The following is a 17885-nucleotide window of genomic DNA, read 5'->3' as shown; positions in this document are numbered from 1 at the left end:
TTTAATTAGAGCTTAAGGTTACTGAGATTAACATTCACATAATGAAAATTGGGATCTTTTTGGCTCCTATTTTTGTTAACTTGAAATTTGAGTTGTTGGCAGTTATATGTGGGCAGTTGAGTTGTGGATACATTTAATTTGAAGAATTGTTTTTACATTTTTCTTTATGATTATTGTGGGTGAACTTTACATGATTTGGGGTGTTTTTGATATGGATTTGATTTCTTGTCTCTTTTTGGATCTACCTAAGCTTGCAGTGGGAAATTGAAACTGAAATTATTATAACAAAAGATTTAACCTCCATTGAAGTACTTTAAGTTTTGAGAAATAATGGGAGAGATAGTGGCTATAAAATGGTAAAGAAGAAGAGAAAAAATAAAATAAAATAGGCTAAATAAGCCTTTCACGTGTCAATAGCGAGTGTATAACACTCATTTTGTCATGTCAGCGAAAAGTGTCAAATGACACAATGGAGCCTGACATGAGGTGTCTAAAATGAACAAAGCCTAGTTAAAGTGTCTAAGTGAAAATTGTTGCCAACTTTAGGGGGCCATCGATGGGTTAGGCCTATTTAAAAACATAACTTCTTTCTGTGGTTTGAGATAATTGCTCAAAAACTAGCCCAAAGGCTCTCTAGGAAATCAAAGTTTCCTCTCTTGCTTACTTTGTGAAAGAATTTACTCTTTACTGAAAACTAGCTCAAAGGCTCTATTGGAAATCAGTGTTTCCTTTATTGTTTAAATGTGAAAAACATTTACTCTTTGGGAATACATAGTCCCCATATACTCTATTGAAGAATTGAACTTCAACTCTTTACTTTTTATTGAAAAACTAGCTCAAAGGCTCCGTTGGAAATCAGTGTTTCCTTTCTTGTTTAAATGTGAAAACATTTTACTCTTTGGGAATAATAGTCCCCATATACTCTTTTGAAGAAATGAACTTCAACTCTTTACTCTTGACTCAAATCTCAAGTCTTGAAACAAGTTTAAAGCATTTGTAAAAGACTTTTGGAAAACTCTAAGAACTTCTCTTGACTTGTCTCTTAAATTTCCTTGAATTGAATTATGAATTCAAGGTTCATGATCTCATGTTTATGGATGATTTCATGATGTTTAGGCATACCTTAGAGTGTAGAAATCAACTAGAAAACATAGGTACGTTGCAAGGGAACTCAAACGGAAATGAGTGGGAAAGGGTGGAATGCCTGGCAACCCTGGCGCTCTGAGTGGCGTGGGGCGCCAGAGCCTAAACTACAGGGTCTGGGTTGGGGCGCACTGGATGGCGTGGCTCCCCAGAGCCCAAACTACAGACCCCAAAGTGGGGCGCTCTGGCTGGCGTGGCGCCCCAGACCCCTTCCCAGAAATTTGACGAATTCTCTTAGTCGTTTTTCAATTCTAAACCCTCTAGATTCGATTGGTTCCTTCCCCAAACAGTTAGATCCGAATACATAACCAAATATGCAAGAATCTACTCAAAATGACAACTAATTTTATGAATCTAACTCAAGAAACTTCTCAACAATTCCAAACATCAAGAACCTAATAGAAACTTCAACACAATCCATCAAGAACTCAATTTTTATACTTTCAAGACATAATTTCGGTAAAATAAATCATGGCTGGCGTGTGGGTGAACTAACCCAACGCTATGTGATCTCACATACCTCATAGGGATCAATCCTTGGTTAAATCTACAAGAAAATCTTCAAGAACGTGACGATTCTAAGCTTCTTCTCCTCTTCTTTTCTCTTCTCTCAAAATCCTAACTTATTTTTGTTAAGCGTAAACTAAATCCAATCAGTTAAGACCCCAACTTAATTACCAAAAAATGAATTTAATTAACTGGGTAGTGAAAAGACCATAATACCCTTCTAAACTCAGGTTTTGACTTTCCTTATCTAGACAGCCCAACTTCAAATGGGCATATCTCCCTCATACGAACTCGAAATTGAGCAAACTCGGTGACTTTGGAAAGATAATTCAAAAATATTTCCTACGGTATCTTGTTGCACACCTAACTCATCTTGAGCTAGGATTTATGGTCATTTGAAATTGACCCAAAACTCATACTTAGCTTAACTTTGTCAAACTTTCCAAATTTGATTATTTTCAAAAACGGTTTCCTTCTAATTCTAGTTCTTTCGAATAGTGGGGTGTTACAATAATGGTCCAACAGACCATTTAGCCTAAATTTATGACAGACACATGCTGTATGGATGATTAATTATGGATTTTGATTTTCGTTAGTGGAGTTTGATTTAAATTGAGAATTTGTTCACTATTTTACTTAATTGAAAGAGGATTTTTTTAGTGAATAATTTTTCATTAGATTGGTTGGTTTAAATCTTGATTTTCTTTAAAGTAATTGAAAGATACTGTTGAAATTATCGATTGAACTAAGGGTTAAAAATATTTGAAAGGCGTTCTTCCTCAAGACAAATTGCTTTTCTTGCATTCTTATTTTCACACCTAAATTTTAGAGGATTTATGAAAGTAATTTACGATAACTTTGGCCGACTTTTGTTTTTCAACTAGCCTGACATCAAAACTTAACATACGACCATTGTGAGATTCGAATACCTCATAACATATCCTTCTTACCATATTTAACATTCTTAGTCTTGCCCCAAATGTATGGATTAATTTAAACATTCTAATTGGGTGAGATGTTACATTATTGTTTAGAATGAAAAAGTGAAACTAAGAATGCGATCAATATTTGAGTAAAAATAAGGAGAAAACTGATAAAAATGGTTATTTATGTATGAGCGTAGGTTCAAAAAAACTTTTTGGAGTGTGCACTTAACAATTTTGGTTCTTTAAGTTTGTCAAAAGCTAAAACTTTCAATCTCTACAAAATATTAATCGAATTCTTTCTGTTAGATTTGATGAGAAGCACGATTTTTAAGAAAAATTATAAACATAAAAAATTTCATCAAATCCTAAAATATACAACATAAAAACTACACTAGACACTAAAAAGTAGCAAAAATTACACCTCAAGAAAAATACACTAGACATTAAAAATAAATTAGAAATAACAAAAATGAAAAATATTATTGCGGCTAAAAACAAGGGAAAATCCTACGAACAAAACCTAGGGACAACATTGTAAACTTCAGCTACGATGGATTACTCCATGGATTTAGAGCTGGAATAGTGCAGAAGCTTTTAGAGAAATTTGTTTAGAGAAGAAGAGGAAAGCTTTGTATTGCACTGAAATTGTATCTACAACAATGATCTACAAGTCTATTTATACAGTAGTTTCTAACCAACTAATTACTGCTCTACTTACTATCATGACTAGCTAGCACTAACTAATTATAAGTTAGTTATAACATCCTAACTAACTGCCATGCCACTAGCCTCAATACTCCCTCTCAAGCTGGATGCCAAGAATACATTCTTCAGACCAAGCTTGACAAGTAAATGACCATGTTGAGCCTTTCCCAGCCCTTTGGTAAACAAATCAGTTGGTTGCTCTCTTGTTCCTATGTGATGAGTCTTGATCAGTCTTTGTTGTAGTTTTTCCCTCACAAAATGACAATCAATGTCAATGTGCTTAGTTCATTCGTGAAATATTGGATTTGCTGTTATTTGTATAGCAGCCTAGCTATCACAATGCAAATCAATAGGTTGTACAATTGAAACTCCTAGTTCCTTGAACATGCCTGTTAACCAAGAGAGTTCTGCCACTGTAGATGCCATGCTCCTAAATTCAGCTTCAGTTGAGCTCCTTGAGATTGTCTCTTGCTTCTTTGACTTCCATGAAATCAAGGAAGATCCAAACTTGATCATATAGCCTGTGACTGATTTTCTGGATTGGGGACAGGCAACCCAGTCTGAGTCACAATAGGAAAATAATTGATGAGATGTAGTTGAAGACATAAACAAGCCTAGGCATGGAGCATTCTTAATATATCTAATCACCCTGATAGCAACAAGCATGTGAGATTCTTTTGGTTTGTGCATGAATTGACTTAGAACCTACACTGTGTAAGCAATGTCAGGTTTGGTCATAGTGAGATATAGTAGCCTTCCAACTAGTCTTTGGTACCTCTCTGGATCAATCAACAACTTATCATTTGTTGTACTTCATGTGGCTACATCAAACTCATAGGAAGTAAGTCTTTGATTGAAGTCCAGTGAAGCTGAAGCAGGTTTAGCTCCCCCATTGCCCTAAATCTGCAATTAATTCAAGGGCATATTTTCTCTGATTCAATAAAATACCACAGACATTCCTGGAGAATTCAAGGCCAAGAAAAAATCTCAAGTCACCAAGATCCTTCATCTTAAACTTCTTCTGAAGGTTGGATTTGGTAGATTGAATGAGTGTAAGGTTTGAACCAGTAAGCATAAGATCATCCACATAGACCAAGACAACAATCACATCAGAACCAACAATGAGTGTGAACAAAGAGTAGTCAAAATGACTCTGAACAAACCCCAAATCCTGCAAAGCTGCAGTGAGCTTCAATTTCCATTACCTGGAAGCCTGTTTCAATTCATACATAGACTTCTTTAGCTTGCAAACCTTGTGATGAGAACCTTTAAGAAATCCTGAAGGAATCTGCATATAAACCTCCTCAACCAAATCACCTTGAATGAAGGCATTGTACACATCCATTTGATAGATATTCCAGTGTTTAGAGGCAGCAACAGCTAGGACAGACCTGACAGTCACCATCTTAGCAACTAGGGAGAAGGTTTCTTGGTAATCAAAACCCTCATTTTGGCTAAATCCCTTTGCAACTAGCCTTGCCATGAACCTTTCAATCTGACCATCAGCTTTATACTTGATTTTAAACACCCATTTGCAACCCACAACATTCTTTCCTAGAGGAAGATCAACAATGTCCGATGTACCATTTTCTTCAAGAGGAACAATCTCTTGTTTCATAGCAAGAACCCATCTGTCATCATGAACAGCCTCATGATAGGTCTTAGGTTCAATTTCAGAGGTGTGAGCAGCTAGGCAGGTGGCATACTCAGGAGAGATTATATCATCACTCAGGTAGTCAGACATAGGATAGATACAAGATTTAACCACATATTCATTAAACCACTTGGGTGTAGACTTAGGTCTGTGTGATCTTCTTAGTGGAGCCTCAGGCACAACAACTATTGGATGGTCTGCATGTACTGGTGCAGTAGGAGGGGGAACAACAGGTATGGACTATATGGTCTACTGGAACATCATCAGCAAAGTCCATGACATGAAATATAGGATCATTACTAAGAATCACGTGTTTAAAGGGATAAACAGAAGAAGAACCTTTTAGAATGCAAATCATACAGTTTATAACCCTTCTTAGTGGCTGAATAACCCATAAATACAGCAGGAAGTGCTCTGGCAGCAAACTTATCCCTCATTTGAACATTTACTGCATATGATAAACATCCAAAAACACTGGGATGATCAAGAGGTGGGGAAGTGTGATAAAACAACTCAAAAAGGGATTTATTCCTTAGCACAGATGAAGGAAGCCTGTTGATAATATGCACTGTTGTAAGCACACAGTCACCCCAAAAACATAGAGGTATGGCAGCCTCAAACCTGAGGGCCCTAGCTACTTCAAGTATGTATCTATGTCTTCTCTCCACCACTCCATTATGTTGTGGAGTATAGACACATGTAGTGTGATGAATAGTCCCTTGTGCAATAAGAAAATTATACATAGAGGAGTTAAGAAACTTTGAGCCATTATCAGCTCTAAGAACTTTGATTTTAGAGTTGTACTGAGTGTGAATCATTGAAAAGAAAGTTTTGAGCATCAAAAAAGTTTCATCCTTAGAATTCATCAAAAACAACCGAGTAACTTTGGAGAAATCATCCACAATTGTTAGAAAGAATCTTTTTCCATCAGTAGTTGGCATTCTATATGGCCCTCATACATTTGCATGTATCAAATCAAACACAACTTTAGAATGAGTAATACTAAGAGTAAATGGTAACTTGGTTTGCCTGGCTAAAGGACATACAAGAAATAAACCACAAGACTTATCTAGGCTACTATGTAGAAATTTGTCCATTTTTTGTAAGGCTGCAAAAGGCATGTGTCCAAGTTTTCTATGCCAAATGCTGAGTGTAGCAGTGTCTTTGACAACAGTTTGAGCTTTAGGAAAGAGTGAAGTGAAGGAGTGTAGTGACTTAGCAACATCACCAAACAAATAAAATCCACCTGATTCTCTACCAGTCCCCAACACCTTGCCACTGCAAAGGTCCTAAAATATACATAATTCAGGATAGAAAGCCACCATACAATTCAACTCCTTAGTGAGCTTGGAGACAGATAGCAGGTTAAAATGGAAGTTAGGTATATAAAGTACATCATGACTTTGTTGTGTTGGCAATATATGCACTGAACCTTTATGTGTGATGCCAGACTTTTCACCATTAAGCAAATGTACTTGACCAACATTAGATAATTGTTGTGGCTCATTTAGGATATCTAGGTTGGACACCATATAATTAGTTGCACCTGTATCTATCACCCACCGAGTTTTCTCCAATTTACATAATAGTGATAGAATTATACCTGAGCTTGATTTAGTAGAGTTAGGACCTGCTAGGGTGGCTGTGGCCACATTAGTTGTGACATCCGACCCTTTGAGAATCATCTGCTGAATCTGGTAGTACTGTTCAGGGGAGAAAATAGGTTGAACAACCTCATGAGTGGTAGTTTGTGGTGGAGAATCCTCAGCTACATAATTTACATCAGTCTTTGGATATGAGTTATGTTTCAGCTTAGATCTATTATCATGGAAAGAACTGTCAGGTTGAAATTCTCATTTTTCCTGCTGAGAGTTTCTATTGTACTGATTCTTATCGTTGAATTGACCAAGCAATCTCCTACAAACTGCTCTAGTATGGCCTGACTTTTTGCAATAATCACAGTATAGATTTGTCATTAAGACAGTGGTGTCAACTATCTCCAAATCTGGCATGACAGAGGTAAGAGATCTCTAACTTTCCTCTTGTATAATAAGAACATAAATCTGATTCAAGGATGACAAAGGTTGCATCATCAATACTTGACTCTTGGCTCGAGAATAAGAATCATTCAATCTTGTGAGGAATTGAAAAATCCTGTGTTTCTGAATGTGCTCAGTAAATATCCTTGAGGTCTCATAATTGCAGGTAGGAGGAGGAATTAAGGCATCAAATTCATCCCACAGATTACTCTTGGATTGGTTATAAGTTTACCATACTCTACCATACTGTAGAGAAAAGAATGCATGTTCATCCGGACATTAAGAAGGAAGGTCCAACCAAATCCGGTGTCAACACTTGACTAACCGGAGGACCTAACTAGCTTCAACCGAGTTTTTGGTAGGCTAGGAAGCATTTGGAGAAATAAGTTAATAGAGTGAGAAAAGTGATCTCCTTATGCAGATGAAAAGTGCGAACACTGTTCTCCTTGTCAAACTTATCCTTCAAATTCTCCCAAACCTTTTGTGAATCTGAGGCTTACGCAATGCCAGTTAACAACTCCTTCGAGACTACGTTCATGATCCAGGATAATACAATGGCATTACACCTTTCCCATCGTTTCAACACTACTCCAGTATATGAGGATTTTACACAACTACCATCAACAAAACCGAGTTTATTCTTTCCCAGTAAAGCTATCTTCATGTATCTGCTCCATAAGGTGTAATTCTCAGTGTCGTTCAATTGCAGAGCAATCAGGGTAATTCCAGGGGTATTTGTAGATTGGAGAAATATCAGATCATTGTGATCAATAGGAGGCACTGAAGTATCAGCCATTGATGAAGATTGATGCTTAGATCCAGAAAAAATAAATAGAGGATAGTTTACTTGAATAGTGATGAAAGAGAGAGACGGTTGCAGAAGTGTATATATGCGATCATAAGCTCTGATACCATGTAAACTTCAGCTACCATGGATTACTCCATGGATTTAGAGCTGGAACAGTGCAAAAGCTTTTAGAGAAATCAGTTTAGAGAAGAAAATGAAAGCTTTGTATTGCACTGAAATTGTTTCTACAACAATGATCTACAAGTCTATTTATACAATAGTTTCTAACCAACTAATTACTGCTCTACTTATTATCATGACTAGCTAACACTAACTAATTATAAGTTAGTTATAACATCCTAACTAACTGCCATGTCACTAGCCTCAATAAACATTAGAGAACCAAAGATTTATTTACTACGAAAATTAAGCAAAGTTGCAGTTGGAGAGTGAAATAAAAACAATAAATGTATTCATTTTTATTGTGATATTTTAATAAAATCGAGATTTATGTATCTTACCTAGCCGATAAACTCCTTTGGTTTTAATAGATGGAGTTCGTCAATTTCTGTATTTTGAGACACTATATTCCTACATTAAAAGTCTAATCTACCTTTTTTTGAAGTGTGTATCTCTTGAGGTAAGTTCTTTCTAATTACATTAATTTTTTCATAATTCTTGTCAAATTTAATGGAGATAGTTGGATAAATATTTTATGGAAGATCAAAATTATTTTATTTTTGGCAATGTTGAAGAATCAAGACGATTAAGTGCATAGTTAACACTATTTTGAAGAGAAAATGACATAAATAGTCCCTTAACTATAGTGGTAGGTCTAAAATGGTCCCTTAACTATACACTTAACGGATTTAGTCCTTTAATTATTCAAAAACTTATCAGCTTTGGTCCCTTAACTATACACTTACCGATTTTAGTCCCTTAACTATAAACTTACTGATTTTAGTCCTTTAAGTATTCAAAAACTTATCAGGTTTAGTCTTTTGTCCATTTTTTTAATACAAATAGCTGAGGTTTATATTGATGGAATGCACGTCTCAAGAAATTAAATCTTTTAGCAACTTTTTCTGTTGTTTCTCTCTCTCCGATACTTTTTCTTCAAATTAACCTTATGTGAAGAACCTTAATCTCAACGATTTAAAATAAAATTCACGAGAAAATAAAATATAAGTCATAATTTTATTCAACAGAGGATAAAATGAATCATATTATTGCTACTAATGACTTGAATATGCTAAACTTTCTTATAAAAAGAAAAAAATTATTTCCCATTAAATCCAAAGTTTGTACTCCAACGACTTCATTGAACAGAATTTGTTTAATTTTTCAGAAATTGAAATTTATAAAATGGTAGATTTGCAATTTTTTTTTAAATAGATTAATTTTATTATTCTATTCATTTTATTTTACGTAAAGAAATTTGAATAAATTAAATAAAATGCGCACTGATTATCATATTCAAATGTGTATTCAAGTCATTACTAACAATTACATGCTTAATTTTATTCTCCATTGAATAAAATTAGGACTTATATCTTCTTTCCTCGTTAATTTTAATTTTGAATCGTTGACGTTATTGTTCTTTTCATAAGAGTAGTTTGAAGAAAAAAGGACGGGGATTAGGGGTGTGCAAAAACCGATTTAACCAATAAACCGAACCGAAAAAAACACTATTGGTTTATTGATATTGGGTTATTGGGCTAACGGTTTTTAAATGGTTTTGCAAATTTTTTTATTGGGTTATTGGTTCGGTTTCCGGTTTTATAATTTTTGTTAATGGTTAAAACCGATAACCCAATAAGACTATACTAAATTTACTAGTTTTATTGTTAACGGTTAAACGATTGTTACTTTCACACTTTTTGTTAACGGTTAAACGATTGTTACTTTCACACTTTTTCCTTTAAATGTGTTCAGTGTCTAAACTTGCAAGAAAAATAATTGTTACTTTTATGATTATTACTTTCATGCCAAATGCTGGAAAAATCATATGGTTTATTTGAAAATTTTCTTATCGTGTATATAATATATATGAGTATTTTCTTATTGGTTAAACCGAAAACCAAACCGTTAAGTACCATAAACCGATTAACCAAAAACCGATAAGAAATATGTTATTGGTTTGGTTATCGGTTTGAAGTATTTACAAACCGAAAACCGATAAACCGAACCAATAACACCTAAAACCGAACTGAACCGACCGATGCGCACCCCTAACGGGGATAGAGAAACAATTTAAAAAATTAATTAAAGATTTAATTTCACGAAGATTTCGATTAATATAAATCTAAGCTATTTGTATTAAAAAAATGGACAAAGACCAAACCTAATAAGTTGTTGAATACTTAAAGGACTAAAATCGGTAAGTTTATAGTTAAGAGACTTATAAAACCGGTAAGTGTATAATTAAGAGACTAAAGATAATAAATTTTTGAATAGTTAAAGAACTAAATCCGTTAAGTGTATAATTAAGAAACCATTTTAGACCTACTTCTATAGTTAAAATTTTCTCCCATTTTGAACATTCCTGTAAATATAAAAATTCATTTTCTTAAATATACTTTTAGTAACCCATCTTTGTCATTTTTTTTCTCTAAAAATAAGGGACTTGTTAGAAAAGACAGCAATTGGAAGGAAATCAGAGAGAGAGATGGATCCTCCTCATTCGCACACACAGTTACTGAATAGCTGGCGTGGTGCCAAATTTATTTGGCGTGCTGTTCTCATCTTCAATCTCGGCCTCGGTGGTAAAATCCTAAACCTCACTGCTCTATTTTGCCTTTCGTATTACAAGTTTCATGCATTTCTGTATAGGGTTTTAACTTTTATTGGCAGAAAAATGTGTTTCCACTTGATATTGCTATCTACTGTGCAAAAGTTGTATGTGTGTGGGTGTAGTATGTTTTATTTATGGACATTGTTTCTTGTTGGGTTTGGTTTAGTGGGAGTAATAATTTTGGCACAGTTTTCTAAGAGATGGTGATATGTGCTTAATCTGCTTGCTTATATGAAAATGAAAGAATTTGATTTGAGCTCTGGGTTGCATTTTGTTGTGCATATCATGTATTGGATGATAAATTAATGTGGTTGTGTTTAATTTTTTCTTGCCTTGAGGAGACACAATGTTTTATGACTTATGGGAGTAAAAGTTAACAAGCTCCAAATGTTGCTTATTTCCGTTGATTCATGATCCTGCGTTTGCAAATATGGATTTTGACATAGTAGCCTGAATGGAATAATTGCTTCTTTGTATCCATTCAGAAACATGCTACTTGTAACTTATGTTTAGATCCTTACTTTATTACAGAAAGAATTCGGGCCATTTAGTTTTTTGGGATCCAGTCGTTTCGTCTAGAAGATAAAAAAGGAAATTCACTTCACTTAAGTTCCCCTTTGTGCTTGTCTACGTAAATGAGTTCTTCGAGGTGAGTGTTGCAGATTTAGAGGATTGACAGTGTTTCTGTCTAACCTTGTGTCTATGTAAATGAGTTCTTTGAGATGAGTTGTGTTTCTGTTTAACTTTAATCCTACTATGCCGGATTTTCTCCCACAAAAACCTTGAGTTGGACTTGTGATTTTCTAGACATATCCTCTGCAATTTCTTTGAGTTAATGTTGTTTCATTGATACTTGATTCAATTATCAGAATTAGAGTTCTGCTCCTATTATTATTGATGCAAATTAGGTCTTGGCTAATTCTGTTAATTAGAGCATACATGCAACGTTTAATCGTGGAAGACGAGGCAACGGCATGACCTATTGATAAGAATAAATGCAATGGATAAATTGACACGTCTACTTCTTAGTTCTTCTTGTTCTTGGGCAATGAGTTACCATGCAGCAGTCTGAACCTATAGGTGGATTCACTTCTCCACCTGACCTTATTTCAGTTTATGACGTAGATACTTTGCTTACTTACTATTTTATGAGGGAAAAACATTTTTATTGACTCAACCTTTGTAGTACACCCTTCAAATGCTTTTTTCCCCCTCACTGAAGTGTGACATTTTAGTTTTAATCTTTAAGTATGGAGCCATCCTCCTGTTTAAAAAAGTGTGGAGCCGTCTATCTAAAATGCTCCATATCAAGTATGTCATGGAAGGTGGCATTAACTTGCCTTCCAATTCCTGCTAGCATTTTACATAAAATTGTCTTTCTGTACATGTTCTAATGGCTCAGATTCCTTGACTTCCAAATAAATTGACAATTATTTCTACTTTTGCAGCTTGCCTCTTTACAAGACCTGCTAAGAAGGAAAAAAAAGCTATCACTAGACAACCCATTACTCCAGCTGAGATTACTACTCCCACTCCACCCGCTCCTCAAAATTTTGAACCCATCTTTTCTCCTATTCCAGAACCTGTGAAGGTGCCAGATCCCCTTTCTGTAAAGCAGCAACGCAGTGTTTTTGGATGGATGCTAAAAGAGAAAGAGGATGGTCAAACCTCAAAACCGAGAGGAGAAGAAGATTTTCAATGAAGAAAATGCTCTACTGAAGCAGTTCATACGAGCAGATTACACCCTTGAAGATCTGATGTAACGTAAATGTTTCTTGATTCAAAATTTTCTTAAGCTGCTTACCATCATTTATGACTTGACATATTTTTTTTGTTACCTTCAATCTAATTGATACTGTTACTTTTTGAGTAGGCAATATAGATAATAGATGATTTGGTACAGTAGAATTTTTTATTGCTAGTGGAGGAAACTAATGGAGTTTCACGACTGTTTCGTTTATTCAAATGAACTTTTTCTCACTGCACTTCATAAGATGGTCATTTGTGTTGATTTCATGAGTTATCAAAATTCTTTAGTTGTTTATTCTTGTTAGTTGATAGGAATATTTATAAAATGTGAACTTTTTTCTTGACCTATTTGGTTACCAAACAACAGATGCACACCAAATATACACTTTCCATGTCAAATTTTGTCTTAAACCAGGAAAAAAGAAATTCACAAACCAACTTCCTTCAAACCCTACTGTCCAGAAAAAAATAGAAAAACAACTAGCCATAGCATAAAAAAAATAACATCGATGTGGACGCTCAATGTTGGACCAAAAGTATATGTTCATTTATAATCTCTAGTTGCAACTGGCCAATCTAGTATTCCAAGCACTTTCTTAGACTGTTCAGTATTTCTCAAGTTCTCATATTGCTTTATCACAACCCTGAGGCTAATCACTTAAAAGCTTTTTACGCTCTCAGTGTATTGCAGTTTTGGCAGTTTGAATGCTAACCTTTTTCTTATTCTACTTTTGTTTAATGATTTGCCAACCTAAATCTTGCTTTTGTTGCATAATCCTCAAAACACACCCATGTGACATTCTTGCCTACCTGAAACCCCACTATCCGGATGAGAACAAAAAGTATTTGCATATGACAATATTGATTCATAAGTTTTTGCATGCTTGTGTGTATGTTAGAACTGGGTTTTGGATAGTGGTTTGTTTTGCCATTCTATTGACAAAGGTGGATCCAAGATTTAAATATTAAAGGTTCCTACTGCAATCCATATGATTTACTGTATCCAAAGTCTACTATTTGTACTAGTGTAGTGAATTTTTGTTAACACATCTGAGCCAAAGTTACAGGGTTTGGATGAACCGATAACTATTGCACAACATTCCATTTGTTCTTGGATTTCTGTGCAGAATGTTTTGCTGCCTGACATTGTTATATACTGTGCAAAAGCTGTATGTGGATGGATCGTTATGTTTACTGTCGGTACTTGGTCAGCCACCTTGTTATTTTTGGCCATTATTTCTTATCTGGTGTAGTAAGAATATGAAGTTTATTACAGTTATATAAGAGCCTAATGCTCTGTCCTTGGATAACTGGCCAAAATCTGTTCTTTCGGATGAGAATGAAAGAAATTCAATAGGACTTTGTGTATCATAGTCAAGGTGCATTTTATAGTTCATAGCATGTATCAGATGATGAATAAATATAGTAGTAGTTGATTTGAGTATATTCTTGACAAGGCGGACATGTTTTGCTGATTTCAGATTGATTCATGATCCCTTTTCTACAGATTTGGACAGAGTAGTTTTGACACAAGTAGTTGATTCTTGCTATCCATTCAGTTTTCAGTATTAACATGCAACTCTAGTATAATTATGTTTAGATTTTCTTTATTACAGAACTCAAAAGGAATTTGGGCCTTTAATTTATTGGATTTCAAGTTGAACTTTTCTGAGCAGTCATTCAGTCTATGAAAATATAAGCCTCCTTCATAACTGAAGCTCCTCTTTCTGCTTGACGTCATGGAATATGAATGAATTCTTCACAATGAATATTGCAAATTTAGAAAATTGGTGGTGTTTCTGCTGTGTTTTAATCTGGACTTGAATAATTAACCAGTGATTTAACAGACACATATTGGTAACAGTTCTCTGAAATGACTTCTTTGTGTGTACCTTTCTTTGTTTCATGGGTATTTGATTCAATGATCAGAATTGGATAATTATTTAGACAGACGCTGGGTTCGGCTACTATTTTATTCGGTAAAAAATTAGGTCCAAATCTAGTGCGGCAAAATGAGCCCATATTTTGGTAACCTGCCCATATTTTAATGGGTTGGGTAAAATATGGATTGATACCCATATAATCAAGAGCAACTTTCACATATAGCAAACACAAAATTCATATTTGTATGCTATAGCAAACTTTGCATAATTGCGCTCTATAGCAAACATAAATATGTATATTTCGCTATATATATACAAAAGAAAGCAGTTGTATAATCTGTTTTGGTATACATATACAAAAAGACCAATTGTATAAAGTGAGAGGCGAGTGAGCGAGCGAAATTTGGGAAAGTGGCGAGTAAGATTTGGGAGAGGGGAGAGAGGAGAACGAAAATATATGTATATATACAATTTTCTCTCGCTTTATACAAACACAAACGCATTTTATACAATTTGCGTTTTTTGTATAAAGTGAGAGAGGCGAATGAGAGAGCGAGATCTGGGAGAGTGGCGAGCGAGATCTGGGAGAGGAGAACGAAAATATATGTATATATACAATTTTCTCTCGCTTTATACAAACACAAACACATTTTATACAATTTGTAGTTTTTGTATAAAGTGAGAGAGGCGAATGAGAGAGCGAGATCTGGGAGAGTGGCGAGAGAGATCTGGGAGAGGGGAGAGAGGGGAACGAAAATATATGTATATATACAATTTTCTCTCGCTTTATACAAACACAAACGTACTTTATACACTTGCGTTTGTATAAAAAATGAGAGAGGCGAGGGAGAGAACGAGAGTGGCGAGCGAGATTCACCAGGAGAGAGGTTAAATAACAATAGTTTGCTATGAGGTACAATTAAATCAAACTATATTTATAGCATTTAGTTTGAATTAATAGTTTGCTATTATATACAATTTTCCCTATAATCAACCCATACAAATATAGGTAAAATATGGGTACAATATGGATTTTCCAAATGGGTTAAGTTTCTAACTTATTTCACTCAAAATTCATGATATCACTAAAAATATTGTAACTTCTCTTCCTTTTTCTCTAATTGAAAATGTGAAGTCTTTGGCCCTCCAAAAGTATATATTTTAAATATACATTTCTTTTTTTAATAAAATTATATTTTTTTATTTGTTTAATTTTATATTGGATGATAAATAATAGTGTAAAATAAGCAAATCATGTATTAGTATTGACATTGCTTAAAATGCATTAAGCATGTTTAAGTCTTAAAATGCAAATATTCATTTATTTTGAAATTAAAAATATTTTCCCCTTATTATTGCATAAATTTATTTTTATATTGAAAAGTTATAGGATTTTTTTTTTTTTTTTACTTTTATGATACAATAAAACTAAATGAAGCATTTTCAACATTTTTCATCCAAAAAAAAAACAAAAATATTTTCTCCTTGTTGAATTTTTAAGTAGAGTACGATTTACTCATGAAAATATGGGTAAACTAGTATTTTACCCAACCCATTTGTTATCCAATCTATTTTACTCATATCAAATATGGGCGGGTTGAATTACTACCCATTTTATGTTGACCCATTTTCAACCTTCCTAAGTGAATTTTGGAACGGGTAAGATGTATGCAAACTTTATATCTGTCTTTATAGGATAGAAAAGTTATTTATAACAAGTGTAACAACAAATATTATTACACATGAAAGAGAGAAAAAATAAAGAAAGATAAAGGAAGAGGAAAAAACTAGGGAATACATAAATCATACTACTAGAAGTACGATAACACTTGACTAATCTACCACTACTCTTATATTCTAATCCTCAATTTATATACCTTCTTATCATGTCCTTAACCAATTAAAGTTGTGTGATATCCTGTCTAATCACCTCTCAAATTCTTTTTAGCATATAATTTCTTCTTAAAATCAGTTTAATTTGGACCTAATTCATATCCTACTACATTTAGAGGCAGTATCCATGATATGATTTGATACATAATTATTTTTTGTGGTTAGTGGTCCGGATTAAAGGAATCGCCTTACTGATTTGTTAGACGACGAAATGATCTTTTTGTTACTACATTTCGTAAAATAATTATTTGTGTTTGATATTTCACAAGTTATCAATATTGAAGTCAATGGGCGGATTAGATTAAATTTAAGTAGGGTAAAATAAGTTGAATATTTAGTAGGCATTTGGCTATATTTTTGTGAAAATATAAAAAAATAGTTTTTATTTTTAAAGTGACAAATATATTCGGAAATTGGAGTTGTGCTTGCTATAAAATAGATTAAAGTTTTGTTTTAGAATTTTTATGAATAATGTGGAGTGAAAAAAGTGAAAAATGTTATATCATATTTGTATTATAGTGAATGTCTAGTATGTGGAGTTTGTTAGAGAAAAGTTAGAAATTCTATGTGGAGATCAAGTCAACTTTCCCCTATAAATAAATATGTTTTCTTCATTGTAAATCAGATCTGTGAATCCCTAAATATCATTCAAAAGGAATAAGAAGTTTTATCTCTTCTTCCTACTTTATTCTTCTTGTTATTTTATATAATTTGATAACACATTATCAACACGAATTTCTAACCAATTGAGTTTGATTTAATATGTCCGTTTCATATTAGTAGAAAATTTATGAAGTTTGGTGCACAACTGGTAACTGATGTTGTTCGGTTTAATAAGTGGGTGAGTGTATGTCAATAGGTATGCTTGTAATTCTTAATGAGGTCTGTGTTTTATTAAGTTATATATTATAAAAGATTAGAATAGCCACCACAAATAAAGTAGTACGAATCTTTTGCTTTTTATTCTTGATTTAATATTATTATTGTTACTTGTTAGTAATGTAATTGATTTTCCACTTGGCAAGTCTTCTGATTCGGATTGTCAGAAGACTTGTCAAGTGGAAATAATTTTAGAAGCTCGAGGCTGAATCCTATTGCACTTTGACATATTACCTTATTGGTTGAGGGTGACATATTATGTCATTGGTTGAGGGTAAGACGATAGATTCAAGTCCTATCGCGTCAAAAGAATAAGACATGGGGTTAAAAGTTTTGATGCATCATAAGATTTTGAATTCATATCCCATCAATTTATGGCCTAAGACACATTTATATTGTAAAGACATTTGATTAAGTCTCAATGCACTATATTGATGACATATTGACTATTAAAGCAAACAATGTGCTTCAGTCATGAAACCTATTCCATTGAAATCACTTCATTCCCTCAAGTGAATATGATAGCAGTGCATAATATGTCTGAAAGAAGAAAAGTGATTGAATAATGCACATGAATGTGGAATGAGGTACTACGATATCATAAGATGATATGCTCAGGTGAATGTGTTCCGTTCATGAAGAATAAGAACTTTTAATAAATGCTAAAAATATAGATCCATTCTCTGAAGTGAATGAGGTGTAAGACCACCATGCTAAGCATGGAAAAGGTCGTGACCTTAGTCATGCAATTGAGGCGCATTCCTAGTAAATAGGGCTGGACATAAACACCGAAAACCAAAATACCGAATCGAACCAAATTATTTTGGTATTTCGATTTCGATATTTCAGTTTTTGGTTCGGTATATGTTTTTATATTTTTTGGTATTTCGATATGTAATTTTTGTATTATTCGATATTTTGATTTA

At 33.7% G+C, this 17885-nt stretch overlaps 2 protein-coding genes across 2 annotated transcripts in view; both read left to right on the top strand.

The window, feature by feature from the left end:
• The window catches only part of LOC125876682 (WD-40 repeat-containing protein MSI4-like), a 1104907-nt gene that overhangs the window by 271121 nt on the left and 815901 nt on the right, over positions 1–17885 (top strand). The window lies entirely within an intron of this gene.
• LOC125876687 (uncharacterized) lies at positions 10395–12486 on the top strand. Its single transcript, XM_049557915.1, has 2 exons — positions 10395–10526; positions 12004–12486. The coding sequence occupies exons 1-2, from the start codon at positions 10430–10432 to the stop codon at positions 12255–12257; spliced, it is 351 nt and encodes a 116-aa protein (XP_049413872.1). The 5' UTR covers positions 10395–10429; the 3' UTR covers positions 12258–12486.

This window comes from Solanum stenotomum, chromosome 9 (genome assembly GCF_019186545.1).
Source record: "Solanum stenotomum isolate F172 chromosome 9, ASM1918654v1, whole genome shotgun sequence".
In the NCBI taxonomy this organism is placed as follows: Eukaryota; Viridiplantae; Streptophyta; class Magnoliopsida; order Solanales; family Solanaceae; genus Solanum; species Solanum stenotomum.
The sequence above is the reverse complement of the archived record's forward strand: the minus strand, read 5'-3'. Positions and strand labels throughout refer to the sequence as shown.